The sequence below is a fragment of the Lampetra planeri genome, chromosome 11 (genome assembly GCF_965212315.1).
Source record: "Lampetra planeri chromosome 11, kcLamPlan1.2.h2, whole genome shotgun sequence".
In the NCBI taxonomy this organism is placed as follows: domain Eukaryota; kingdom Metazoa; phylum Chordata; class Hyperoartia; order Petromyzontiformes; family Petromyzontidae; genus Lampetra; species Lampetra planeri.
Genome location: NC_136117.1, coordinates 13,406,710 through 13,434,576, shown reverse-complemented (window position 1 = coordinate 13,434,576; position 27,867 = coordinate 13,406,710). Strand labels below are relative to the sequence as shown.

At 48.3% G+C, this 27,867-nt stretch overlaps 1 protein-coding gene across 1 annotated transcript; it reads left to right on the top strand.

The window, feature by feature from the left end:
- The first annotated feature begins 570 nt into the window (after positions 1-570).
- LEMD3 (LEM domain containing 3) lies at positions 571-24,253 on the top strand. Its single transcript, XM_078598904.1, has 13 exons — positions 571-1,897; positions 4,267-4,301; positions 10,050-10,110; positions 11,802-11,878; positions 12,985-13,067; positions 13,667-13,812; positions 14,779-14,880; positions 16,590-16,692; positions 18,038-18,216; positions 18,942-19,023; positions 19,880-19,985; positions 20,113-20,191; positions 20,651-24,253. Exons 1-13 carry the CDS (start codon positions 595-597, stop codon positions 20,818-20,820), a joined length of 2,526 nt encoding a protein of 841 aa, XP_078455030.1. The 5' UTR covers positions 571-594; the 3' UTR covers positions 20,821-24,253.
- The last annotated feature ends 3,614 nt before the right edge of the window (positions 24,254-27,867 follow it).

Below are 27,867 nucleotides of genomic sequence, written 5' to 3'. Positions count from 1 at the left end.
AATCGGGACAATACGGCAATAGTGGTGAGTGCGTCTTATAATCGAGACATTACGGCAATAGTGGTGGTGCGTCTTATAATCGAGACATTACGGCAATAGTGGTGGTGCGTCTTATAATCGGGACAATACGGCAATAGTGGTGGTGCGTCTTATAATCGAGACATTACGGCAATAGTGGTGGTGCGTCTTATAATCGGGACAATACGGCAATAGTGGTGAGTGCGTCTTATAATCGAGACATTACGGCAATAGTGGTGGTGCGTCTTATAATCGAGACATTACGGCAATAGTGGTGGTGCGTCTTATAATCGAGACATTACGGCAATAGTGGTGGTGCGTCTTATAATCGGGACAATACGGCAATAGTGGTGAGTGCGTCTTATAATCGAGACATTACGGCAATAGTGGTGGTGCGTCTTATAATCGGGACAATACGGTAATAGTGGCTTCGCTCTCCCTCGCACGTGCGCGTCCCGTCGCGTACACATGCCGCCACTTCCTGTTGCGAGTGACGTCACGTCCGGCTCCCCCTCCCCCACTTGGTGGGGTGGGGGGGATGAGGAGCCCCCCCCCCCGCATGAGAAGAAGAAGAAGATGGCGGCGCGGGTGAGGGACGGCGTCTCGCCTCGCTCCGCCGTCACCTCCTCCTCCTCCACGCGGCTGCCCGCACGCAGCAGACTCGGCAGGCGCTCCAAGGACGGAGATGGAGGAGGAGGAGGCAGCGGCGGCGGCGGCTTCGATCAACGCGACGACGATAAGGAGAGGGAGAGCCGAGTTCAGGAGCAGCAGCAGCAGCGTCACCTCCACCCTGAGCAGCAGCAGCAGGCGGCGGCGGCGAGGTCGGTCGGGAGGCCGCGCAGTCGGCGGATCGGCGTGGGCTTCAGCTCGGACGAGAGCGAGGGAGAGGCGGGTGTGTCCCACCACCACCATCATCATCATCCCGTGTCCCCGTTCCCATCCATTCCGCACCCGCCGCCGCTGTCCCCTCACTCCCCTCCTCGCTACCAACATCCCCCTCCACCTTCTCCCCGCAAGGCCGAACTCAACAACGGCCTCAAGCGCGGCGACGCTTCGCAGTTCAAAGCCCCGGCGCCGTTGCCGAGCCCCAATGGCCGAGGAGGGGGTGCCAATGGGAACAGCAGCGGTAGCAGCAGCAGCGGCAGCGAAGGATATTCGGCATCCGAGGGCGAGGACGACGAGGGGAGGAAGCCCACTGGTGCCGCGAGGTTGCACGGGGACTCGAGGAGGCATCAACACCCTCGCCACCAGCACCACCACCAGCAGCAGCATCAACACCACCGGTTGCAGAGGCAACAACAGCAGCAGCAACAACAACAGGCTGTGGGCAGAGGGCTTGTCAAGTCTTCTCCGGGCGTCCAGCAGAATCCGAGCGAGAAGTTGTTCGGGGCGCGTTACGTAGCTGATGGCACAAACGGCGGTGGAACTGGACGTGGTGTTGAAGTTGATGGCGTTGCTGGCGACGGAGTGGTGGCTGGTGGCGGTGTTGGTGGTGATCGTGCCACCAAGCAGGGTGACCATCACGGCAACTGCGTGGTGCGAAACCGGCAGGTTGCGGGGTCAAGCGAGACCCACGCACCCACGGTCACCACCACCACCTCAACCTCGTCGTCGTCTACTACAACCACCACCACCTCCACCCCCCCGGACGCCAACCACTCTGGCAGCAACCACACGCGAGCGAGACGCGGCTCGGAGACTGAGCGGGAGCTGCTTCGCCAGTTCAAGGTGGAGGAGGGCGAGGCGGTGACCCGCCGGCGAGCCTTCTGTGCCCAGTACCTGTCCATGCTGCTCCTGCTGAGCACGGCTCTCTTCTTCCTGTGCCTCGCGTTCGTCTACGTGAACATCAGGACGGCGAACGAGCGACAGGGCAACGCCAGTGAGTTGTTGAGGCTGGGTGGCCGTGGTCAACGTGGGATGGATGGGGTGGGGGGATGGTTGTGTATCTGTGCGTGTGTGTTGAACTTATTTCGTATCGTGCGTTAATAAGTCTGGGATGCGGGGGAAAGACGACACGCTGAAGGCAAAAAGCAGTTCTAAAGAAAATGTGTTTTTTTTTTTTAAATCTGGATTTAAAAGTGCATGGCTCCCATGGGCTTCCTAATATCTGAAGGAAGAGAAGAATAAGACAGTCGGTTGTAGAGGCAGACGGAGATGAGATAAAGGAGGGTTAGATTAGATCATCTGTTTAATGTTATGACCAAGTAGGACACCAGGAATCCTTTTTGAAAGGGAGACTTGGGAGTTAAATGTAGAGGTTAGATAAGGTCATAGCCGGATAAGTTCATATCCGAGAGGACGTCCACCAGGGAGATGGAGTGATAAAATCCGCTCCAGTGCAGGGTGCTAGGTGGATTATTACACGGCAAAGTTACTTCAGCTGGTGGTGCTTTGGAAAGCCCTTCATTCACGGTGGATTAACCACGGTTGATGATTTGCATCTCGCCTGGAATGCTGCACCAATATCTCAGAAGCCAACTAGGCATGAGCCTGGCGCTAGGGCTTTGGTGGGTGATCACCACACGTACAACAGGTTGTCATAGGGCTTGCAGGCATGCGTGGTTGGGCAGTATAGCAAAATGTGTTGTTCTGTACCTCTGATTCCACGACCATGCTCCACGCCAGTGTTCTTAAATAATTTTCAGAGGGGGGAGGGGGCACTTTCGGCGATAAGACATCATCAGTGTGAGGGCCGCCACACCATTTAAAACCATTGGGTTTGACGACACGATCGGGGTGTTTTCACATTTGTGTGTTGTCGGGGGGGCAGTGGCCTGCAGGCCTTGCAATGAAGACCGCTGCTCCACTCCTTCACCAACCCGCACTGACCAATGCGGTGAATTCTGGTCAAATAACCCCACGTCTCATTAAGATCAAGAGTCTGTTTTGCAAGGGAAACCTTTCAAATATAATGTAGAGGGTAGGTAGGTGTTGTAATGCGTGGAATCATATGTCTATGTGGGTGCCCTTTGACACCAGGCATTTAAATTTGGGTTTAAATTACGACATACGAAACGGTAAAAGTAATTAAACGTGTAAGAAAGGCAGGGCGTCCAAAGAAATGTGTAGTACTGGGATAAATAGTAAAGAAAACCTTAAGTATTTTCATCAACAAATTGAAAAAGCCAAAAAAGATTCACCTGTTCACAAAAAGGCTATAAGCAACTAACTGCTATGTTGCGCCAGTGAACAGGTGGATGTGTGTGAACTGACACATCTCTTTTGTAACGTTCTAACATAAACCCAGCTCTGCTGCTTAGGCAATGCGTTGTAGCATCCTTTATGGATAGGAAGCTTGAAAAAAATAAAACCTGATTTCTGCCACATATAGCCGACCCCAAACCAACTCAGACCAATTCTGTTACCTAAACTGATGGCATATAACCAAAGTGCCCAGAATTTGCCCCATCTCATCGATGCTTGGAAGCTATGCAGCACTGAGCCCGGCTAGTGCTTGGATGGGCGGAATACATCCACAGATACATGGGGCCACCGGACTACTTGGTGGGCAGCATAAAGCAGTGCACCAAAGTGCACTGTTATGCTGCGTAATTTTATGCTCTCACATCTATGCGCTCCGTGTTCACCCACACCGCACACCGCACCAGCGTGGGTTACTTGATGGTCAAATGATCCCGCACGGCGTGGGGGAGCCCCTCGTCCAGCAGCGGATGAGAGGGCCTTCCCCCAATGCTGGCTCACGTGAAGCTGAAGCGAACGCTGGGATTGCAAGCGTGGGACGAGAGTGCAGTTTAGTCGCCCAGTCGTGGTGCATATTTGCTGCGACGTTGGGCACCTTTTGCCAAAACAGACGTATGAGCAAAATGAGGTCGAATGGGTTTCTTGTTTGAATTAAAGGCTCGATCAAACCTTTGCATTAACCCACACGAGCATTAGTGGATGATAGGAAAAACCCACTTTTCAGGAAGGGGCAAATCTTTTTTGCTGTGCTACACTAATATTTAATTGCCAACCACAGATTATTGCTAAATGTGACTTGGTCGACCTGCTTGTCTTGAAATTAGAAGTTTATATTGGGCTTCATTATTGCACAGAATCTATTTCTGTGTAACCTGTTCTGACCAGTATGGTGAAGTATGGTGAAAATAAAGAATCGCCCATGACCAGCAATTGTGTGGGGAGGCCTTTATCCATCAGTTGGTTGCCAAAGGGCTGTAGAAAGAGTAATTTAAGAGATTAAACACACCTGTTATGTGCTTCAATGTTTTTTCTGTTTTTTTTCTGCAGCATCAAGCAGTGCTTGCTGTAACCATTCTGCCTTGGTAAGTTTATAACCGCACCAACAACTTGCATGTGCCAAGACTAGAGTGTGAACCCTTTGGCAAAGAGGAGGGAGAAATCTTTTCCCCTGAGGAGAAGACTACGACGGGCACACCTTGGCATTATTATTTCGAGAAATAAGAGGGCTCGCATTATTGCCTCGTGCGATTTTTTTTTTATATCACGTATGCTTTCCTCTCGCAAGCACATAGTGAATGGCGGGCTGCATTTCTGAAATAAGACATGTGGCTATGATGTTTGCAGTTGAAGGATAAATATATTTTGCTGTCCATGTTGAAGTCTGTAGGCCTTGTGTGGCACCGGGTCGTATGAAGTGAAGTCATGGGCCCTATCTGGGCCATAATTTGCTCAACCCTGCATTAGCACACGTAGTTTTTCCACAAAGGGGCTATAACCCCCTGTTGTTAAATGGTCACGTTGTTGGTGGTGGTTTGTCTGGCAAAAAAGAGATAGGCTTCATTAAACCCACATTACAAGGTGCAATTGCAGCAAAGTAATTGGCCTAAATTAGCCGGCAAAACTGCGGCATTAAACTGCTGCTCATTGGTAACCGGGCACTGGAAGGGGAGTGCCCTTGGGGTGGTGTGGGATAATTTAAAATAAAATGTTCCCCCACCTCCCCCCCCCCCTTCTTACCATTACACTGTGCTGAATGCTAATGTTATAAATACATTTGTAACTTCAGAGTGCCTGACTCTTTTCAGCTGTCGGCTTTGCGAATGCTTGATTGAAACATAGGTTATCTGAGGCAACTTGTGATCAGGCACAGCTGCTGCTGCATTGTTGCCGCCGCAGTTTTCCCGCTTATGCCGCCGTTTAGGTTTTGACTATTTACTCATTCTGATCAATACGAGTCCCCCCCCCCACAACAGAGGTAAGCTGAGGTTAGCTACCGTCTCCGTATGACCTCTATGCCTTCTCTTAATGTCAGCGCAGTTCATGGCGTTTCATAGAACGTTTATTGCGCATTGATTTTTTTTTTTACCAGTAATTTTAAGGTCAAAAACTTGAAAGTTGAGTCCGATGTTCTGAAAGCCTCTCTCTCGTACCAGTGTGTTTGCCTGTGCACATGATATCTGTTCAACTTTGACCAGATTGGATGGTGGTTTTATGGGTTATGCCAGTATCTCAAACTGATGGCTCTGATTGCAGTTTAGCTGGTAGGTCAAAGGTCAGGGGCAACATGCATTTTTTTTCTGTTTCGTATGCCGAGGATTTGATCAACTATGTTTGTGTTCATGTCCGAGGCTGGTGAGTGAGCCAGTGGATGGCGTCAGGAGTATCTTCGTGGTGACTTATCAACATTTCTGCCAGTCAGTTAGCGAAGCGGGCAGTGGCATTACTTTGTGCTTATTTTTTTCAGATCGAGTCATATAGAGGTTCATAAACTCGCATATTCTATTCTTGCCTATGGCGGTATGTTCAGTAGCTAAATGCCTATGAGGTTTGCGAGCCACAAGAGGGCTTCAGGAGAGAGTTGTTGTAGTTTTGCTATTCCTCTTCCGTTGATGAAGCGCAGACTACGGTGGTGTACTATGTGGTCCGTAGTTTGGGTTGCTTGGCCATAATTGCACCGTGGTTTGTCTTTAATCTTTCATATATTAAGGAGATGGGTGCATTAGTTCGTTAATTTTCTGATGTGGTTGATGGTACATCAGTGTCTTCGAGGAATGTCAAAGCTATTTGACATTCCAGATCTGGGTGAGATTCTAGGAGGGTAACAGCACGATCCCAGAAGGGGGGGATCATCAGGACTTGTCAGCTAAGAGTTACATTGATGAGGTCTTCATTGATGGGCAGGTTGTCGTTGGCAAGAAAACCATGTACATTTATTTTGCAGTTCGCATCTCCCTGCAGATATTTGGTGGTAAAAGTTCACCATAACAGGGAGCCAGCGGATTTGTGTCGGTTGCGGTGTACCAGTTATGGTGCGTATCGCATTATTTGCTTGTGCATATAGCAGTTTAGGTTACAAACTCTTGGACCAGGCTGGAGGGCACAGTACTCTGCCACCAGCTTACATAGAGACCCACAGACTTGAATACAGAGTTCTTATTTCGTGCGACGGGGCGTCGATCGGCAATTTGGTATGACGGAGTTAATCAGCAATGTTTCTATATTCATGTTGAGGTTGGTGGGTGAGCGAGTGGGAACCTTCAGGAGTAGCCTCAAGGTGAGTATCTGAAATTCTGCCGTTGAATGATGGAAGCGGGGCAGCGGGCATTTCTATGTGGTCCATGGTTTTGAGACTGGCGACCTCAGTCGCACCCTTGGCTATTCTTAATTGTCCACCGGTGTATGCGATAGCCGCATATGCGATACGATGTTCTTGTGCGGTTCAATACAGGCCATTGTTTGCGTGGGTAAATTGAAACCGGGAGGTTTCTTCCATGGGGTCGGCGATTAGAGTGCTTGTTCAGAACATTGGCATTGTCCCACTGGGAGACAGACATGGGGTGAGCAAGTGAGGAGTTGACGGAGGTCTCGTGAACAGAATTACTGGTTGTATCACGGTGGCTGGCACCGGGTAAAGAATCGGGCCTGTTGCCATAATATGGGGCGCCCAGCTCTTTAAAACCTGGGGAGGAGGCGGGAAAGTGGAAATATTCATAAAAAAGAGAACACGGAGGATTGAATTATAGTTTAGCAACGGGGGGCTAACGATCATTCATTCCTGCTGCCCCTGATGAGTGCCGCAAAATGCATTCAGCATTCGCAGTTCTTTTACAAAAGCACTGTAAGTGCCCTTTGCAAGCATGCCCGTTGCTTTTAACGCTTTCCAAAGAAGGTTGAAAGCAATTAATGCGTTCGCTCTGTCCGTCTGTGGCAGGAGGGGATCATTTTAACTCTAAGAGGTGATCCAATGCGAACACGACTTTGGTGTGAGGGTTGTGTTGCTATTAGGGACTTACCCAAACCGAGAAAACCAGGGAAAGTGATCAAACGGTTTCCCCGGGCAGAGCCGTTATCCGAACGCCGGTGTCTCAGGTTGGCCTCCAAACACACCGCTTCCCGTCTGCCTCGTGAAAATGCTACTGATAGTGTCGCTTTGAGGATGAGCGTATGGCGGAAAGCTTAACAGAATCCACTCGTTTGCTTGATTTCCTTGCTTTTTTTGCCCCCCACCCCCCCCCCCCAATAAACACGGAGGGAAAAGTGAAGATTACGGCACGTACACGTGATGTGCAAGCCAAGTTCCGGCAATGTGTATTCGAGTTCTGGAATTGGGGGCGGCCCTTTGCTTTGTGATAGACTTATGTTGCTGGAATAGGTTAAGTCGATGTGCGATTAAGTGCTAGGAGGATGTGAAGGGTCTGTTAGGAAGTGGTGGGGGGCGGGCGGGCGGGCGTGTCCTGCAGCTAGACAGGAGACTGCCAGGAAATGAGGCAGAAATGTGCAGAGCTGTCTGTGAATTCGAGTCATGTGCAGTTGCATGCGTGCTTGTTCGTAGCAAAAAAAAAAGATGTCTGGCATTGTTCCACCGACACGAGAGATATCCAGTGACTCATGTCCAAGTCCGGCTACTTATTTGCGTGAATTCTGAAAGAGATTGAAGTTCAAACCCATTGTGAGTTCCACTGAATGCGTTTTCTTTGTATTGCCATAGAACGAGTTAATTTTAAATGGGAATGGGGAAAATGCACTTAAAATATGTCGGTGCTTCGCAGAGGCTAGGTTTGAAAAAGGGAAAATAATATGAAAGTTTTGATTTTTTTTAAAATCGAGCGGAATTAAGTGTTAAAACATTCAGTATTGTTTAAACAGCATTGTTTCGGCCCTATATGAGGTTTGGTGTGGCATCATCTGAAGCATGGTTGTAACATGTGATACATCCACTCCCAGTCTGTGCGACCGAGTCTGAACATATCCACAGTTGAGCTCGATGAATATGCATTGTACTGTAATGTAATTATCGGACCACTTGTGGTTTGGCAGTCTTTCACTGTGGCTCTGTCACAGATTATAAGCTACTTGGTACTCTGAATGTCAAGCGCAGCATTCCTTTACCTTACTGTACTAAGTTCATATACATGCCACAGAATAAGCAGTTGACTCCCTCGACAGAGCCTGATGATATCGTGCCTACAGTTTGTGATTGGATTAGGAGCCTCCGTGGCGGGGCGGGGGGCACATTACAAAAGTGCGCTAGATGAATCGCTCCTTGCAGGTTGCACCCCTTGCACATTGTGAGACTTTGCAAGTGGATGCAGCCAATTTGTAACAAGAAAATCTAATTTGTCCGCCGCTATGGAAGCAGGAGTCGTTTGGGCCGTACTTGCAGTAATGCCTAGACGTTTGGAGCCCTCTGCTCTTGTGCGTGCCCATCTGCAGATGCCTCGCTGAGTGTCCTGCAGCTGCCGATGTCACCGCCGTCACGTGTTAGGGCCTCGCTGTCAGACGTGCGTGTATGTCCCTGTCATTATTGCTGGGCCACCTGATTATTTCAGTAATAGATAACGCGGCCGATTTTGAGGTTGATACTCGAGTAATCGTATAATGGCAAAATAGTTGGAGGAAAAACAAGTCAAACCTTACCTCATCGTCATTATCAGACGCGTCACGTTGGGCATTGCTTATAGGGGGTTTTCCCACCTTAAGGATTCAGAATGTCAGGGTCGTTTCCATTCTCAATGCGGCCTGAGTAATCGAACGTACAAAAAAAAGTAGTCGTTAACAATTTTTAGGAGATAAATTGACTTAATCGGCTGATCGTCCCAGCTTCAATTGGGATTTATGGTATTGAGAGCGATGGTTCAGCGGCGAGGGTTTTGTTTCTGTCGTGGCGTTCGGTGCCTTGTAAACGGAATGCTGCCACGGACCCCCGGGGTGCATAATGGATTGGGCAGCTGCAGCGGCACTGCCATGGATGCGCGGCGGTGTCGGTGCGTGCTCGCTGGCGCTCGTTTGGCGGCGGTCGCCCTGGCCTTGTGCCGGTGACGGGTGGGGGGCGGGCGGGGAGTACGCCGGTCCGCGGGCCTGGCGCGCGGAGCGTCTGCGTGAGCGCCACTCTGTCCCCGCTGACCCCCGGATGTGTCTGTGTCCCGTAGATATTTGAGATGCGCACTTAGAGGCATTAACGTTCAATGCGGTTGGTTTCTTTTAGTTTTTCTGCACTGCAATTTGGTTATAACAAAACCACTCCCGAGTTCACTGTGTCTCGTCAGATCTTGGAAACCAAGCTGGTTTTCGTCCTGGTTTTTACTTGGATAGGGTTGTGAAATGGCCAGGAGGTGGTAGTAGAGCACTGGATACTTGAATCCATCTGTGCAGAGCTTTGAGTGTTATCATTTCATGCCAGTGTGTTCTCTGGATGCTTCCGTTTGTCAAATGCGCAATACCATATTTAACCAAGCATCCCAATACAGGAGTCTCCAAAAAAAGTCTTGAGATTCAATTATGGGCAAATCAAGGGCGATTTTTAAGTTAATGTTGAAAAAAAAAGTTGCACAAGTCAGCATAAATAATGCAATATTAATGACCAAAGCATTGGGAGTCGATGTTGAATGGTTCCTTGTTCATTTCTATATCCTGGCATTTCTGAGCAGATTGTTATTGCAACATTAGCTTTAAAAAAAACAATGCTTGACATTGCCCTGAATGAACTAATATTAGATGTACGTATGCATTGAAATAATGCATACGTACATCTCATATCTGAGGTGGTTGTGAAACGGTTGTAAGAGCCGGTTCTTTTTGTGTTGACATTTGCTATGCTTCTTCCCTGACAGGACGATGGCCCCGAGTGGCAGATCCTCAGCAAACTCTACGATCATCTGGCCACCATCGCCGGTACATTGACAACAGCAGCAGTAGCAACAGCTGGTTCTCTTTGACGCGAATTGTCTTGCTGTCCACAATAATTGCAGCACAGCATATCGGATCAATTTTATCTGTACATACCAAATTAGCTGATAAATTATACGCCGATACTCCAGCGGTGTTTAATTTAGTAAAAAAAAATTACTTGGCCAAGGCAATGTGCTAGCAATTATTTCTTGAGCGTGTCCTCAAAGTTCGTGTAAATTTTTTTCCAAGGCATTCAAAGAATCCGGTGAAATAATTGAACCTAGAATTAACCGCGGGCAAGAATAAGTTGTTTTAATTGCCCATTTAAAGATGCACCCAAGTCAAAGTTCTTTCGCTCGCTTGTAGACTACAGCAGTGCAATTAGTAGTGGCGATTGCACCTTTAGAACACTGCACAGGTAATTACACGTGAAACGCATGAATAACTTGGAGCTCATTACAGTTAAATCTGAATTGGCGCAGCGTAATTGTTGCGCGGCGAGCGTAGCGCCCGATCGCCGGAGTGGCGCGTGTGTAATTGAGTGCAAGGTGGTACCCCCCCTTCCCCCGCCTGCGGGTTCAGGTCTCGTTCATTACCGCACCGCAGTGTTTCTGGGAGACGGTGGAAAGGGCGAGATTTCCCTCCTCGGGTTTTGATTTCGAAGAGATTTCTCTTGGTGGGGGGTGGGGGCGGTGAGCACCACTGTGCCGGTAACAAGGGGGGAAGTTTCCGCATATTGGGGCAATCTTGGAGCAAAAGTCTTAGGGTCCTCCGGTTTTTCCCTCCACATTTATAAACGTGCATTCTTTTGATTATTTTTTTGCTACAAATGTCCAAATGATAAGCCACTTTGTTGAGCTGTCATTTGTGGCCCAGGTCACTTCTTCTGACAAATAAGCTAATACCTCGGTGGGTTTGACTGGTAGGATGGGAATGGTTTCGTTGTATTTGTATGTTTGGGTGATTTGTTTACCTTGTACTTTGCACGACTATCGTGTTTTTGTATTTTTTTATATTGTTGTAATGTGTTTACCCGCCCCTTCTGGACATTTGTGAAAAAGAGCTTAATAGCTCATCGGATTCCTCCAGTATAAATACATATTCTGATTCTGTTCATGCACATGGAGTGTCATTTTGATGGTAATTTTAGTTGTAGAAAATGTGGCTTATTTATGGAATGAGTGAATGGCCCACGTACGTGAAACTTAATGCACCACTGTCGTCCCTGCGCTGATGAAATCGTGAGTTCGTCTGGGTGCATCCAACACCGCGGTATTTCATGAGCATTTCTCCCGTATGGGGAGAAAGTTGGACAGTATTTATATCTAAAGTGCAGTCCTAGTTAGTTGACTCGCTGCCCACTGTTCAAGTGCCTGTGACCGACTGCCTCTCTACGTAAATGAAATGTCCAGTATTTCTGCACAGCATAATTTGCGGAGATACTGTAGCATTTGGATGCTATGGGCATCAAATTGTATTGTAATGTATTAAAACGTTAGTTCAGCTGGGTGTCAGACAATTCAATATTTTGAGCATTTCTCCCCTTGTCACATTACTTTTGCTTGAATTGCAGTCCTGGTTGCTTTTTATGCCGTACCTATGTGAAAAGAAAAGCCACTTAGCCGTTATACCAATGATTACTCGCATCGATAAAATGTCTGGACCTGCTCACGAACGCCACGTGTCTCGCACAGGTGACCTGGACTGCGGGGACCACGTTCACATCAAGAGCCGCAGGATTTCGTTTGTAGATGCATACGCGTTCATCACGGTAACTTTCGGTCGGCGCTGCACCATTCTCGCATCGCGACACTGAGCGATCCTATATAGTCGGGGGAGGGGGTATGACATCGGTGCCATTTAACGATATACCTAAACCGGTTCAAGCCTGCCGTAAAATCACGTGATTTCTGTGTGGCCACCCCCACTCTAAATCCCTCCCTTCTCCCCCCTCCACCCCCTGTGAACAGCCGCTGCTCCGTTACGGGTCACTCTGTTTGCTCTTTCCTCATCACTCCCTCTCTTCCCTCCCCTCTCATCCCTGACATCTTTGCCGGGTCATGCCTTCTCTTCCCCTTCCTGTTTGGCTCTCTCCATTTCTTCCCGCTCCTCATCTTGAGCCGTGTCCACTTTGCCCGTCTTGGGGACTCTTGTCCCAGCGGCCCTACCCTATCCCAGTCTACTTGCTCATCTGCCTTTCTGTGCAACCGACTCTTCTCGCCTTCCCGTGGTGTCCCATGGGCACAAAGTTGTATCAATCATTAATTAAGTTATGTGTAATGGATATACTATCCTGAGTTTTTTCCAAATTTAGTAATGATATTCATTCAGCCCCCGATGACCACATCACCTGGAATGCACCTCATCTCATTAGATCTCGGAATCTAAGCTCGGTTAAGTGTGGATAGTGCTTGGGTGGGTGTCAACTATGCACAGGCAGGTTGTTATAGGGCTTGGGAGGAGACATGGTGGGCATTAGCTTGGGAAGAGCAGCAAATTCGATTATTTTACTTTTCGCCTATTCTTCCGGTCTTATCGAAATCTGCAGCTATCATCGTGGTAAAGTATGGTTAAATAAGCTGTGGGGAGGCCGTCATCCAGCAGTGGATTAACAAGTGAGTAGTCATGCAGCTGTGTGCAGTGTACATATTGATTCTGCTACACCATTGCTATATTTTGCGAAGAAACACAACGGAGGGAGTGTTACCCCCGCCCCCTCCCACTAGTACGTTTATTTTTGCTATGTTATCTCCACTGATGTGTTTGATGGTTTTAGACTCAAGTTTTCCCTTGTGCCTTTGGCGTAGACACCGAGAGGTCTCCTAATTGGCGGACGTCATTTGCTGCTCGTGAGTTTGCGTCGTCTTTGTGTTGCAGTCGACATCCCCATTGGTCAACGAGTCGATGTTCAACGCTTCACTCCAGACGATCATCGGGAGCGAAGCCGACCTCGGCATTCGGTGAGTTTGCATCACCCCCCAACACTCTGTGCACAGGACACCGTGAGCAGGACCTCGTGTGAAAGATGAATATAGCGTGCTCCATGAATCGCAGAGCAGTCGGCTACTGGTTGACAAACGACGGTCTTATTCCCACAACTGATCCCAGCTGTGCTGTCGTCATCGCGTCATGCGACGAAGCATCCATTTCGCACCTGTTACAGGGCAGTGGTAACCTTTCACGTTAGAGGAACGGTCCATGAAAGAGGATGTTGCAGAGCTACCTCTGAAATCCCTTGAAGTGACCCTCTGGTCCAGACAGTCGTGGACAGCAGTTTCCCACCTGCCTCTACACGACAGTCAAACCCATATCTTTAATTCTAACCAAATTAAGTACGAAAGCAAATGTGATTTATATCATTTATTTGGTGCAGTTATTGGTGACCAGAATTCACTTTGATTAAACTGAACCCAAACTCTCAATGTTTGAGTCACCGGGCCACCCCGCACCTCCCTTCAGCTCGGTTGGCTACGTACGGTGCGAAAGAAGTTCAACACGCGTACATTTTAATCCGCTTGATGCTACTTTTGACGTTCGCCACCATTTTGCGTGTCACCAGGTTGCTCGGCGAGGACACGGAGCAGGAGGTCGCGAACCTCGTGGACGTTCGATACCTCGAGTCGACGCACCCGCAGAGGTCCTTCATCTGCCGCCTGCGCAGGGCCTTCCTCACAGTGCTGCACAAGCTGTTCATTGTGTTTGCAGGTGAGGGGCCACACACACACACACACCCTCTTGCCACCTTTGTCGCCACTACCAGCACCGCCACCACACTTGCGGAGCCGTGAAGATAAACTGAAAACGACATTATTTTGTATTCTACCAGGTAAAGCCCACTGAGCTATGCTGCTCTTTATCAGAAGTGATCTGGTCACAAATGATGGCCCAACGAAGTGGCTTATCACATGTGGAAATGTATAGCTTGCCAAATACTCTAAACGCATGTTGATTCTAAATGTGGAGGGAAAAACCGGAGGACCTGGAGAAAAATCCATGCAACCACGGGTAGAACATGCAAACTCCAAATATAGACCCCACAACCTCCTGTATACCAGGCGAGGTAGTTACCATCTCGCCACCGTGGCAACATTAATTACCTCGGGAAGAGGTGCCACTGTATAGTAAATCAGCGCAGGCCTCACGGTTTGACAACTGTTTGTCAAACCGAGTAGTCGGTAAGGGAATTTACATGGTGATGGATTATTTACATTGCAAAATTATAGATGTGTCTAAGTGTTACCGCATCTCAAGATGTTGTACAGCAACAGTCATCATATTTATGTAATAGAGAATGGCAGTTTGCCAATGGCAGAGGAGAACAGGATGTTTTTTTTTGCCTGAACTTGAAGAGGCTTGGAATCAAAAGCACGGATGGCTGGGGTAAGGGAGCTGCAGATTGGGCAGCAGTTTGAAACAATCTTGATGTAGCCTAGATTTTGTACTAGGATTAATTGCATGGCAAAGGTGAGAGCTAGTGATACGATTACCTCTAAGCTTCAGGTAAATTCCTCAATGTAGATAATCTTATCACCTCTTCCCTATCAACCGGCCCTCGTCGAATCGACATTTGCGACATTTGCGACGCGTTCTCGTGACACCACCGGTTGAAAAATTTCCATAGCCGAGTGCACACGGCGGTCAAACCTGGACGCGTGTTGTGTGCGCCCACAGGTGTGGGGATTGTGCTGGGCGTGCTGGCCTACATGAAGTATCGCTGGCGGAAGGAGGAGGAAGAGACCAGGAACATGTATGACCTGGTCGAGAGAATCGTCGGTAAGTAAATCACCTTTCTTTCTTAACTTAATTTGAAAGCCCATGACTGTTATGGTGAGTTTCTAAGGCCGTTCAATGTCATCTTGCATCTATTTAAGACCGAAACAGGAGGAATTATCCACAATTCTTGCCATCGCCTGTTGAAGCTGGTTGTAATTACCAGCGAAACGCCACGGTACTCGAATTGTAAATGTGGGTTTACTCTCCAACACACCTGTGTGCTAAACTATTATCTAATTGGCATGTTTTTCTTACGTGACAAACCTCACTAATTGGCTGTCAGGTGATGGCGGGTTTAACTACACATTTATCTGTACGCGATCTAACCGGAAACCAAAAAAAACCTCTCATGAATCGATTCCATTTTGTTTCTCCTGCAAAAGCATCCGTGGCGATGTTTGGTGATGCGAGAGAGATTTAATTTCACTTGACTGCTGTCACAAATTAGATGATGGAGGGAATTACCTGCCACGTGTCGTGCTAACACGGTGGTTAAGAGACGAGGAGAAGCCAGGTGGTAGTTCCTTTGTTGAATCTCCAATTAGGTGACTTGTTAGGATCATCGCGTGCGGCCACTTATCCTGCCCCACCGGCTGTCGGTGCCTTTCCCGGCTGACAAAAGCGTCGAGGCGTCGAGTGGGTTTGAAATGAAATGGCTTGAAGGAGAGTTGGCGCATTCCTAATTGGCACAGTTACTCCAGATTCCGGGCTTTGAAGGTCGAACATATTAATAGCTTCGCTTTCGGTGGTGGCCGTCTTTCGCTTTGACGCTTTGGCTGTCGGCAGATCTCGCACGCCATGAACCTCAGGGGGATGGTCCGTGTGTGAAATCTCGATTGCATTCTTTCCCCCCACTCCCCCGGGTACAGCGCAAGTTAATACAGCGGCATAGGACCGGTCGCTCCGTAACACCGGTGCTGGCGACTGCCGTAGTGTGTGTAACGATTGTTACTTTGCAACTGGTTTACATGCCCTAAGATTACGGAGTTTGGAGACATGACGGCGATTCTGTGTGTGCGTGGTTTTTTTGTTTTCCGTTTTCATCATACAGTGCACAATGATGATCGCTGTTTACTCCTTGTGACATTTCTAACACATTTTTTGACCTGCAATAAAACAGGAGGAATTATTTACTTTCACGTGAATACTCAACATGCACAGAACATATTGCAACTATAAATTACTGATGTGGTTATATATTTAAATATAGAACGTTTAAACCTGCAGTTGTTTAAATACCATTATGTGTGTGTGTGTGTTTCGTGTGGCTATATGACAACTCATCTGCAATGCACTCAATCTCTTCAGATCTCAGAGACTAAGCTGGGGTGGAGCCTGGATAGTGCTTGGATGGGCAGCCACCAAGCATGACAGCTGTGGGGGCTATGTGGTTGTGGGCAGCAGAGGGCAGTGCAGCATAATACAATGATGTACTGTACTTTGCTGCCCACCGTCACCAATCCACACTGACGGGAGCGTGACGGTGCGGTCAAACAAAACCCCACAACCCGCACAACGCGGGGAGGGTGCGATTCAGTCGTGGATTGTACGCACGTGGAACGTCTCTCGCACCGTACGTAGCCGACCACGCCAATCGGAGGTGCGGAGAAGGACGACAAACAATGAGGTTGTAAGTGTACAGATAAATGAGGTGGGTGAATGGAAGATGTGCGTTCATTTGTAACTGAAAGGCCCGCTCGTTGTTGCAGAAATGCTGCGGAGCCACAGCGAGAACTGCGTGGAGAACAAATCCCTGCAGCCCGTGCTGCCTCTTCCCCACGTCAGGGACACGCTCATTCCGCTGCAGGAGAGGTGAGTAGCTCGTGGGGCAACCTCTTTTTAGAATCGGAATCTTTATTTATCCTGGAGAAGCTCTTGAAGACAAGGGCGGGCTTCCCAAAAACGATTCCGCAAGGGAAAAGGAAAGAGATGAGGAAGGGAATGGATCGGTTTGTGGGACAATTTGAGCAGTTGGACAGGACTTTCCATGAGAGACGAAAGGTTGAAAGCATCTTTTGTGGGACACCGACCCACCCATCATCCCTCACTTATCAAACAAGCTCAACACATTCGACTGATGAGGATGACAGTAGATGTGGGCAGCGGAGAGTAGTGGAGCAAAATCCATCGTACTGTGATTTTATGCTCTTACATCAATGCTCCCTGCATTCACCAACACGCAATGACCAACGTGGTGAATTTTTGTTTTTTAAACTTCCACGACCCACACGGCATCGGGAGGCCCTCATCCAGCAGTGGATTGACAAAAGGGGCTGTACATGTGCGTGTACAACAGCACTTGTCCCAACAGTCTCTGCGGCAGTGGGTGATGACGTGCCCAGTGGGAGCACGTTCACCACTTTCTGCAGATGTTCACGGTATGAATCAGAATATTTATTTATTAGAGGAATCCGATGAGCTGCAAAGCTTTTTTTCCACAGATGTCACGGTGTAAATCCAGCGGCCGCCCTGATTAATACTGCGGTGGGCATTAACCGCAAGAATACGCTACGTGACTGGGCCCTTGTGTGCCGGCGTCGTGGTTCAAATTTTGCCAAATAAAAAAACGCACGCATATTACTCTTATTTGTTGACATCCACAGATGGAATGCGCCTTACAAATGTAAATGATTAACACATTCCTGCGGAGGGAGCCAGGGTCAACGGCGGCGTGGTGTATTCCGCAAATATGGCCGACTGAGGGCGGGGCACAAGCCGGCGTGAGGAGGTTAAACGTTGAGTTTTATAAGGGCACCACGGGATTTCCAGCCCCTCCCCACCCAGCCCCACCCCTCCCACCCCTCACCCTCCCCACCCAGCTTCTCCCCACCCTCCCCTCTCCACCCAGCCCCACCCCTCCCATTTTTGGATGCACGACGGACGGACGGACGGACACAATAATCTCCTGTGGGCTGGTGGAACCAGGTGGTTCCTACCAGTATTATTGCTCACAAATGTGGAAATCTGGCAGACCTCTCCTGAAAAAGAATTGTGCGATTAAGTGAGGCTTTCCTGGATAAAGAAGCCTAAATATGATAATGGAAAAATGCGGGAGGATCTTTATTTTGTGGGTGTGTGACTACGCACACGAACAGCACTTGCTCCGACAGTCTGCTAATGCTATACGGGGGATCTTTGTCTTCGTCTTTGTACGCAGGCGGAGGATGCGCCGGGTCTGGCGCCGCGCCGTGGCGTTCATCGCCGCCAACGAATCGCGCGTGCGCACGGAGCGGCAGCGCATGGCCGGCGAGGACTGCGAGGTCTGGCGCTGGACGCAGGCCGCGGTCACGGCTCCGCCGCCGGGGAAGCTGCCCGCCAAGATCTGGCAGGGCAAGGGTGAGCTGCTCGGCGTGATCCCCCCCCCTCCGCTTTGCTCAGCCGTGCGCACGCGCAGGGTTCGGGCCTTTCGTATGTCCTGCATGTTGAGCTTCTTTCACGCCGTACGTACGTAGCCAACCGTACTAATCGGAGGTGCGTGGGACGAACCACGAGTTAAATACAGCGTAGGCTTCCCAGGAGTGGAGAACATGCCACCACGGCCCACCGATAACAATAATAATGATTATTTCAACTTGTAACACACCGCCCTGTTGTTCGCTCGCTCTCGAAGAGCGAGAGAACGACTGAGGCATGAGGAACCACAGGCAAGCCGGGAGGCGGCAGCCGCGCCATGAGCCGGCGCCAATAATTTTCCCCAGCTCTACGTGAAGGTGTTAGCGGACATTTACTGAGTGTGTTTACTTGCAGGAGGAGACTGGAGCACCTGTTTTTGTACCCACTAATCGGGTACCAGAGTCTCAAAAAAAAAATTCTCACACCGGTTGCCATGTGTAGTAGTAGTTGCGAGTGTTGGCATTGATTTTAATCGATGACTCATTACGTGCCTATCATTCAGCCCTAATTACAATGCAACGCTTGCCTTGGGAGTTTATCATACTTTACCCTTGAACATTTCTTTCCTGATATTGCGGTAGTTTAATGATTACTCGGTGTTTGTTCTTCAAAGTGCATGCTGGCATGCTCTGACTGACGTGGCAATGTTTTTCTGTGCCTCTTTGCAGCCTTCCATCTGGATCGGAGGAACTCCCCACTGCACAGCCTCACTCCCTGCCTCAAGATACGCAACATGTTTGACCCAGACATGTATGTACACTGTCTTAAGCGGATTAGCCTTCCCGTCTGGGAGGGGGATGAGGGGGTGTATTTGTGGTGAAGTAGCTTACTTGCAGCTGGAGTGGCCGCCGAATACAAATGTGCCTGTGCAGGAACGTTCGTAATCAATGCAAAAACTCCCTTCTGTGGCGTGTGGATCAAAAACATGGACATGAAATAAATGAATTGAACTCAACCTGTGAAGAAGCACACACAGATGCCTGCTTGGAAACACATTGAGACAAAGGGGAACATAGGAATTAGACAACACGTGCAGGTTCATGATAAAATTCTGACCGTTAAGAAAAATTATTTGGCTTGGGCAGCACGCGTCGCTCAGAACGACGGAGCAGCAGCCAAGGCATGGGACACATCCGGGAGGACATATTCTGACATCGAGCGATAAAACCAGCTCATGTGCAGGTGCTAGGCGTGTTCTATCGCACGATCGTGAGAGACGGCAAAGGTTGATTGGCACGACGCGTGAGCTTCGCTGTTCGCGCTGGGACCTTCTTCAAGACCTGAATTGAGCAGCTCATGCCGTATAAACGAGGAGGCGGTAGTAGAACCTCCCAAAACATTGGGCGAAACCTATGACATGGCACAGAGCACGCTGTGCATTCCGAGAACACATGGGCGAGCTAGAGAGCATCTTATTTTCTCTGCTGTGGAGGCGAGGCATTAATTCTTGGATTGCTGATATTTTGTCATAAAAAAAAAATCCTCTTCTCGGTTCTTGCCACTGGCACTGCGGAGGCTCTGCATCTCTGTTGATGATGATGTTTTGCTGCTGCCGATGATGTTGATGCTTTGCTGTTGATGACGATGATGCTATTGTCCTTTTCAGGGAAATTGGGGAGAACTGGCACCTGTCAATCAACGATGCCATCATGGAGAAGTGCCATGACAACGGTGGCATCGTCCACATCGAGGTGGACAAGACCTCGCATGAGGTGAACAGTGCAGCTGCTGCGCCCACCACCCCACTGCCTCCGATTTAGGACGGTTGGCTACGTACGGTGCGAAAGAAGTTGAGCATACATACACACAGACTCATTCTGCCTTTCGTGTGCTGCCCAGGGCTGCGTGTACGTCAAGTGCCTTTCGCCTGAGCACGCTGGGAAGGCATTCAAATCGTTGCACGGATCGTGGTTTGACGGTAAGGAGCACAACCATCACCCTCCGCGCCTGGAATGGCAATAATTAATAACCGTGGTATCGCAGCAAAGGGGTATTTCTTCTCCTTGGTCGCCTTTGCATGTGCCAATCCCATATTCCTATGTCGGGAGCGTAGAGGAGGAATTCAAAGGCAAAAACCTAGCTCCCTCTGGAACGATCACCATGACCAGAGAAAACAAGAAGTGGAACACGTTCATCCAGCCTTATCCGTCGACTGCCTTGCGGCGACTTTTGGAAGAAAAGAAAGAGGGAAATATCAGGAGGCAGTCTACCCATACGGACAGCCACTTTGACTTGCCACGAAGTGTTATTAATTCAATCGACCCTGGAGGGAAAGGTGGGGCTGGTGCCTTCATTGCTGGAGGGACAAAAGTGGTTATTGTAAACAAATGACTGGCGTTTCCTTTTACGTTAAAGCGCGTGCCACTGTTTCCCACAGGCAAGCTGGTGACGGTGAAGTACCTGTGGTTGGAGCGGTACCACCAGCGGTTTCCGCACGCCGTCACCAGCAACATCCCCATGCAGCCGTCGAACCGAGCGGCAAACGCGGCCCCCTCCTCCTCCCCCCCCGGTTGCCAAGTGGAGAGGCACGGCGACAAGACAATCTAAAAATCACGCTGCTTCCTCGCCGCAACACCGCGAGTCCCCTCGCCTTCTTCAAACCGGCCTTGCCTGCCTCAAGTTCTCTCTCCTTCCTTGACCGTCCCCTGCTACCCGTCGCGCCAACACTCCACTCACCCCCCCCCCCCCTTTCCCGACCGTGCTCCCTTTTTACGCATGGGAAAAATCACCCGTTGAGTCGGCGTTGATCTCAGACGATCGCTTGATGCTTCGTTTTTCTGTTTATCCCTCCTACGGCTCGACTTTTTTGTGTTTGACCCTTTGGACTACTGCCTGCGAGTGCCCGTATGTACGCTGCTATTCTGTCAAAGTGCAGTATTACTAATGGGGGTGGGGGGGGTTTGGCATATGCTTCTTGTTGTAGGACCCTTGAATTCACTCTGGTCTACAGATTCCAATCCCATCTGAAAAATGTGCATTTAAAAAAAGCCATTTTTACAATCAACTTAATTGAACTCAATTTTCCTATTTTTATGTAAGAAGTAGCGTCAACCTTTTTTACATGTGAGAAAAAAATTACAAAAATCTTTTAAACAATAAGTCTGATGTTTCTTAACGAATACTGCAAATTGCGGTGTTTCGTTATATATTTTTTACCTTGTATATTTTGTTGCAAAGGCCTCCTTGACAGCCGTGGCAACCCCGTGGACTGTTTCGCCATGTCCCCGTGCGAGCCGCAGCGCTGCTTGATCACCGTGGGTCCACGGTGGGAGACGCGTTGCATAACCGCCACGGCCTCCCTCTCTCGCTGGCATTCGTTTGCACAATAACGCCGGGGGGGCTTGCCTCTCCGCCTCCCCACAGGGGATCTCCAGGCTAAATTCCTCGCACCCCCGCCACGGTCTGCCTTTTACAATCGCCGAGCGAGAGACGCTTGCTATCCGCCGCCTTGTTGACTGGGGTCGGATCGCTCTGGACACCATGCCGTGTGTGCGAAAACACCCAAGGTTTTTGCAGTGCTGTGCGCTGGCCACCGGAAAGTAAAGCAAATAGTTTGCGAACAGGGTGATCCATTTTATCGACTGACCTGAGCTCGCGCGTGATTAAATGTTGTGTAAGCACGTCACACCCGCTACGTTGGAGTGCATCGGGAGGGCATTGGTGATGTAATGAGTGGAATGAGATTGTTAGGAGATGTGCCGGACGCTTCAAAATGAAGTTGTGCTCTCCTTATAGTTTTTCGCTTATTTAAGCGGGGTACTGGTAAGTGGATCGCCCATGTATTTCTCTTTCGGAGTACGAGAGTGTGCCGGTTGTTGCCAAGCGCGCCCCCACCCCCCATGTTCGCGTGCAAGTGAGGAATTGGCCGAAACTTCTGAATGCGGGACCCTCCTCCTGAGAGAGTCCCGAGGCTCGGCCACGACTTCCTTGGATTCCAAAAAAGTACAACACTCTTCTGTACGACGTGAAATTGTGGTTTTATGACGTGTTCAGTCTGTTGAAGCGAGACGAAACAAACCTTGGCCTGTGGTGGGGATTGAGCACAGGAGTTTGAGGGTCCCCCGGTACACAGGGTGTTTTAAAATTCTTACTGCAAGCAAGATACACGGCGAGTCACCCAAGCTCCCGTATTACAATTTGTTCCTGACGGTCCACTCTTGGTGTTGCGTTTGCGATGGATTCGTTTATTTTAGTTTTATATCTATATTTTCCTACCTAATCGCATATATTGATTTTCGTGTCTTTTTTGGGACCTGTTAATAGGTTGTGTTTGTATTGGATGCTACCTGCGTTAGGAGAGTGGGGAGGCGGGGTGGTTGTTACAAATGTTTTAAGTGGGTGCATCTCCCGAGTGTAAATGCAAACTGTGCATTTTATTTTTTCCGTCGGGTTATTTTGCAAAGATGTAAAGTTGTAATGGTGATGCTTTGTTTGCGTGCCCGCCTCTCGGGTGGCGATGTTGGTCCGGAACAGACCGCGATCCCCCATCCGAAAGCGCACTCGAATCTCACAAAATTTTATGAAACTCTTGAAACTGCTGAGCAACAATTGCGCAAAGTGTGAATTGAACAATTTTTTTTAAAGGTCTCGTTTTTTGTACAGGTTCGGTGTTTTGTTTTAAAGCGTTTTTTGTAACGACAGTGCTGAGATTGCAATTCCATTAAAGCCATTTTGTGACTGAAACCATTATAAAATGCGTAATTGCAAGGGGCACTTGCTTTTCTTATTTTTAAACAATTGGACTTTGTACATTTTTAAACATGTATTATTATTAATGCATTTATATTTAAACATTTTGCCATTTGCTTCATTTCCATTGCTGTGCACTTGAATGCATTTGCATTTCCGTCAAGAAGTGGCCGCATCGCAAGAGAGTTTCCGTTGGAGCCGTGGTTTCGTTCACAATCGCGGTGTTTATACGAATACAACAAAAAAAAACCACCACGTGACCCCTTGACCCACCATTGCTCACGACCTCTTCTCGGGCTCTTGCAAAAAAATGTTTGGCCAAAAAAAAAATCTGACCTCCATTTCCAGCATCTGTTTACAAAACGGGCCCTGTGAAACAACCTTGTACTGACAATGTTATCTGGTGCTTGGGTTTGGACAGCACAGTATATTCCAGGCTCAATTATGTCTCAATCCCCAATTTACACTGCAGCAAAACCGCTTAGATTTTCCAGTTTATTTCTTTTTTTAAGTGCGCTTTTGTTCACCAAACACCTAAAGCCGGTTGTGGAAACGTTGACGTCCCATTGCATGAGCATAGCCTTCTGTTGACAGCTGAGCAGCTCCCTGTTATATTTTTCTTTAAAAATGTATTTCCAAAGTATTACAGCAATACCACCGCATTGCGTACGTGTACCTAAAGTGCAAAGACATTATTAGACAGTGTTACCCAGCTTGCGTACTGGCGATGCATATCTTGTTGGTGTGCCTTAACTACAAAAAGAAACTGCATTTCATGCTTGAAGAGGCTGCTGTTTGAATGTTGTTGCACGGCGTTTTGGTTTTTTTAATGGGGGTGGTGGTGGGGGGGGATTCACGCGTAAAGTCATGTCGGTGTGTCTGACGTGTGTGTTCCTATATTACAAACAATAAAAAGGTGCTTTTTTATTTTAAACACGTGCGTGCACGCACACGCGCGCGCACGAGTGCATGTGGCGCGTAGTGTTCGCGCGCGCACTCTGCGCTCTCCGTGTCGGGGACAGGGACGGGGATTTGCGTTCACCTCGCTCCCTCGTCCGCGCAAGTTTTGGAACACGGTTCGATTTAAATTCCGTGAACTGGTGCGAGCTTGGGGTTGGTTTGGCTTTTGGTTGTGGTGGCGGTGGAGTGCGCTCGGAACACGAGAGGACGCGTCGTGGCCGCTCGCCCCGCGTGGACGGGCGGAACTTTTTTTGTCTAAAGGCTGCAGCCCTAAATTTGTTATCCGAGTACTGTACAAAGGTATTTAATTAAAGTTTACTCATTTTTCAGACGCCGTCTCCTCTTCTGTTGTACATTCACAGCTGTGCGGTCAGTGGTACAGGTTGGCCCAAAATGCGGAACACATACGGTTATATTTTGATTTCAAGCTTTCATGACTGCAGGGATTCATATTCTTGGTTCGTTCGGTAAAGTCACGTAGAAGGGAAATAATAAAATAATATAAATATAAAACTATAAAAATTCTCACGACGTTTCGACTGCAACACAAGCAATCATCATCAGGTGTGAAATCATCGCTCCCTCTTGCTGTGGATTTCACACCTGATGATGATTGCTTGTGTTGCAGTCGAAACGTCGTGAGAATTTAAATTTTTTATATTTCTATTTTATTATTTCCCTTCCACGTGACTTTACCGATAGAACCAAGAATATACATACGGTTATTTCATTTATTTAAAACATTTTAATGTATTATTTAAGTTAATATTTTATCTCAATATATTTTCTTATTTCTGTGGGGTCACCTCGTATGCGTCATGTACGAAACTGGACCAAGAACCCTGAATTAATTGAAACAAAACAATTGGTGAATGCTTCAAGATTACACAGCTGTAATCTTTTTTTAAGTCTTAAATTAATTTCAAAAGAATCCATGCATACGTTAGTGTTCAGAGAAGTGGGTTTGAATATTTGTGAAATTGAAAAAACCTTTTATGTGATTTGTTCAAATATAACCCTTTGTGCCCTGACTTGGGCCACCTTGTAAATTATCTCAATTTCAGCGAAAGCTGATGCACTGAAGTGGTTTCTCTACTCGGGTGGAAAATATAGTTGTAGGCAGTGTTGTACAAAACGAAATCCTACATTTTATGTTGAACTTATTTCACGCCATGCGTAGCCAACCGTGCTAATCGGAGGTGCGGGAAACATTACTGACCAAATCCACCTTGAGAATAGGTCAGAGTGGTTTCCTACTCTTGAGCATGGTGCATTGCTTACTCAAAGGCCCTGAACTTGTGGTGAAAATACCACACTGCTTTTGCAGGTTTAATTATTTAAATCAATAACTTGATTACCTGCGAAGTGCTAATTTCATCAATCCCAGAGGAATTAAAAGCTGACTCCACCCCGACTGGGATTTAAACTTCGAAACTGCATTCGGAAGCCACACACTCCACTACTGTGCTGCCCCAGTAGTCATGATCAATCATACACTGCTAGATGAAGGCGTCTCCAAACAGCCGTCTCCAAACCGTGGTCGGCTCACGGACTCGAAAAGCAACGATGTCATCGAGCTCCTGCACGCGAGCTGATGTCAACGCTCCACCTTCTTGGTGGACCCTCGACCACGGCTTGCCTGCCTGCTTTGCCTGCCATCCCTTTTTGCCACGTGTCCTGCGCAAGCCCACTCACGCACTCTTATTAACAGCCGAAAATTAAGTCTAGCTTTTTGTTGTGTAGTGTAATAGCGCCGGCTGCTGCCCAGCAGCGGCAACTGCGGTGGACAAACAGCACCTCCACGGGTGCGTGTCGGCAGGGCGGACGAACTGGGGCAAGGGTCACGGAAGACCCCATCTGGAAGCCCCTGGAACCTGCTAGTGAGTTCGAGAAGGGAGGCGCGGCCAGGGCGGAGCCAGGCCGCGCTGGGAGCATAAAAGCAGCTGAGAGCGGGGGCTCGAGGCTGCCGGTTCTGGGAGTGAACTCGTGTCGTCGTCTTCGCTAGATATTGCGCGGCCGGATAGTTGTTGGCTGTCTCGGTCAGCGCCATCAGTGTTACACGGTCAGGGTTGTGTCGAGGCTGGGCTAGACGACGAGCGAGAGTGCGAACCTGTGAAATGTGAAGGTCTAAATAAAGAAGGCATCTCCTGGAAAACCCTTGTCTCCGAATCATTGACACCAGTGGCGGCTCCTGCAAAATCTCTCAGGGGGGGCAAATGTCTGGATGATTGATAAGGATAAGGTCCACCCATGCAATGAATAAATTAACAGCTTAAGCATGTAAAGGCAACTTCACTTCTTTAATATTAATGAAAAATAAAGTGACTCTTACAATACATCTTGTTTGTTTATATACTCACTATTAAAACAAACCACTCAAGTTTATTTTATTAAAGATTCCACTAGGTGGCGATAAATTATATTGTTGGATGAAACGTGCTTACGTATGATGACGTTAGCACGTATGATGACGTAAGCACGTTAGTGCATGCCCTCCCGGAAGCCATAGAGAATGCATTGCAGCGCCCCCGTTCGAAAAAAAACATCTTTGAATGTAAGTCTATGGGGCCACTCGGGGCGATTCTCAGCCGGAGTGAAATGGCCCAAAAAGAGGCGGTACTCCACAGAACGTGACATGACGCTGATTGGACTATATCCAGAGGCACAGTGACGGCTAGCGTGACTCTGTGGTTGAATGACATTGGTGGTGCGTCGCCCAATCGCCCTAATGAAGAAACCGCCCCTGATTGACACTACATATGCATCTTACAAACTCATCTCTTTGCAAGAAGTGGACAACTCGCTCATCGATGCCTCATCCCATGTTGAGGAGTCTGTCTGCCAGACTGTTTCGTCCCATCCACACTGTGCTCCACCACCATCACTGCAGGTCACAACAACAACAGCAGCAACAACAACCGCCATTCTCCACTAAGTGGCGGTGACGTCACTACGGCGTTTGTGCCAGGCTAGGTGCACCGTCAGGCCACGTGAAACTTCGAAGGCTCGCTGGCAGGAGGTCACGGAACAGAAGACCCAGGTGCCATGGGTTTGACTGACTGAGATGACTGGCAGATGCACCACGTCTGCTCCCACCCAACACACTCACCCACGCTCAACCACGACACAATCCACACTGCAGGTAACAACGCTTTTCTTTCTGCTTCTTCCTTCGCATCTCTCCACTTTGGAATTCCCTCCCCTCGTCTGTATTCTCTAACTCTCAGAATCATAACCTTGTTCAATGATCTATTCTTAATTACCTATACTATGCTATAAACTGTAACATTTTATATGTACACAGAAATTTGCTGAATTAGTTGTCCTTTCCCCGCACTTCTGTTAAGCACGGTTGGCGACGTACGGTGCGAAAGAAGTTCAACCAAAATTTCGATTTAAAGCTTTCGTGACTGCAGAGATTCATATTCTTGGTTATTTCGGTAAAGTCACGTAGAAGGGAAATAATAAAACAATACAATTCTTGTGAGAATTTTTTTTTATTATTCTTGTGAGAATTTTGTTTTATGTTTATTATTTTATTATTTCCCTTCTACGTGCATTTACCGAAAGAACCAAGAATAAGTTCAACTTACATAAATAATCTATTCTGTCTCCAGTGGTGTTGTTTGTTATTGACCGCTTGGCGTTTTTGGCCTGTGCTCAGCAACTGTTACATTCAACAACAACAAACATACAATGTCAATGTGTCTCATCTGATTCATTCTTTCATTCACTTACCACGCGTGTGAACTCATTCATTTTTTATGAATGACCCTAACGATTCCAGCTGTCATCGATTCCAAATGTCCCCCACTTTCCGATTTCCACAGCCTCGGCGCTAAATGACATTCACCGAGAATCGACTCCCCCCCGCGCCTTTGTCGATTCTGTCGATTTACTTTCTCGTTTAATATCATTGCGGGAATCGATTTGGCACCAAACGGC

Bases quoted from the DNA above. Each gene is read 5' to 3' on its own strand.
- LEMD3 (XM_078598904.1), top strand. From the start codon at position 595: ATGGCGGCGCGGGTGAGGGACGGCGTCTCGCCTCGCTCCGCCGTCACC. The intron at 18,217-18,941 runs GTGAGCTGCTCG...GCCTCTTTGCAG, and splicing joins CAAGATCTGGCAGGGCAAGG to CCTTCCATCTGGATCGGAGG. The intron at 20,192-20,650 runs GTAAGGAGCACA...TGTTTCCCACAG, and splicing joins GCACGGATCGTGGTTTGACG to GCAAGCTGGTGACGGTGAAG.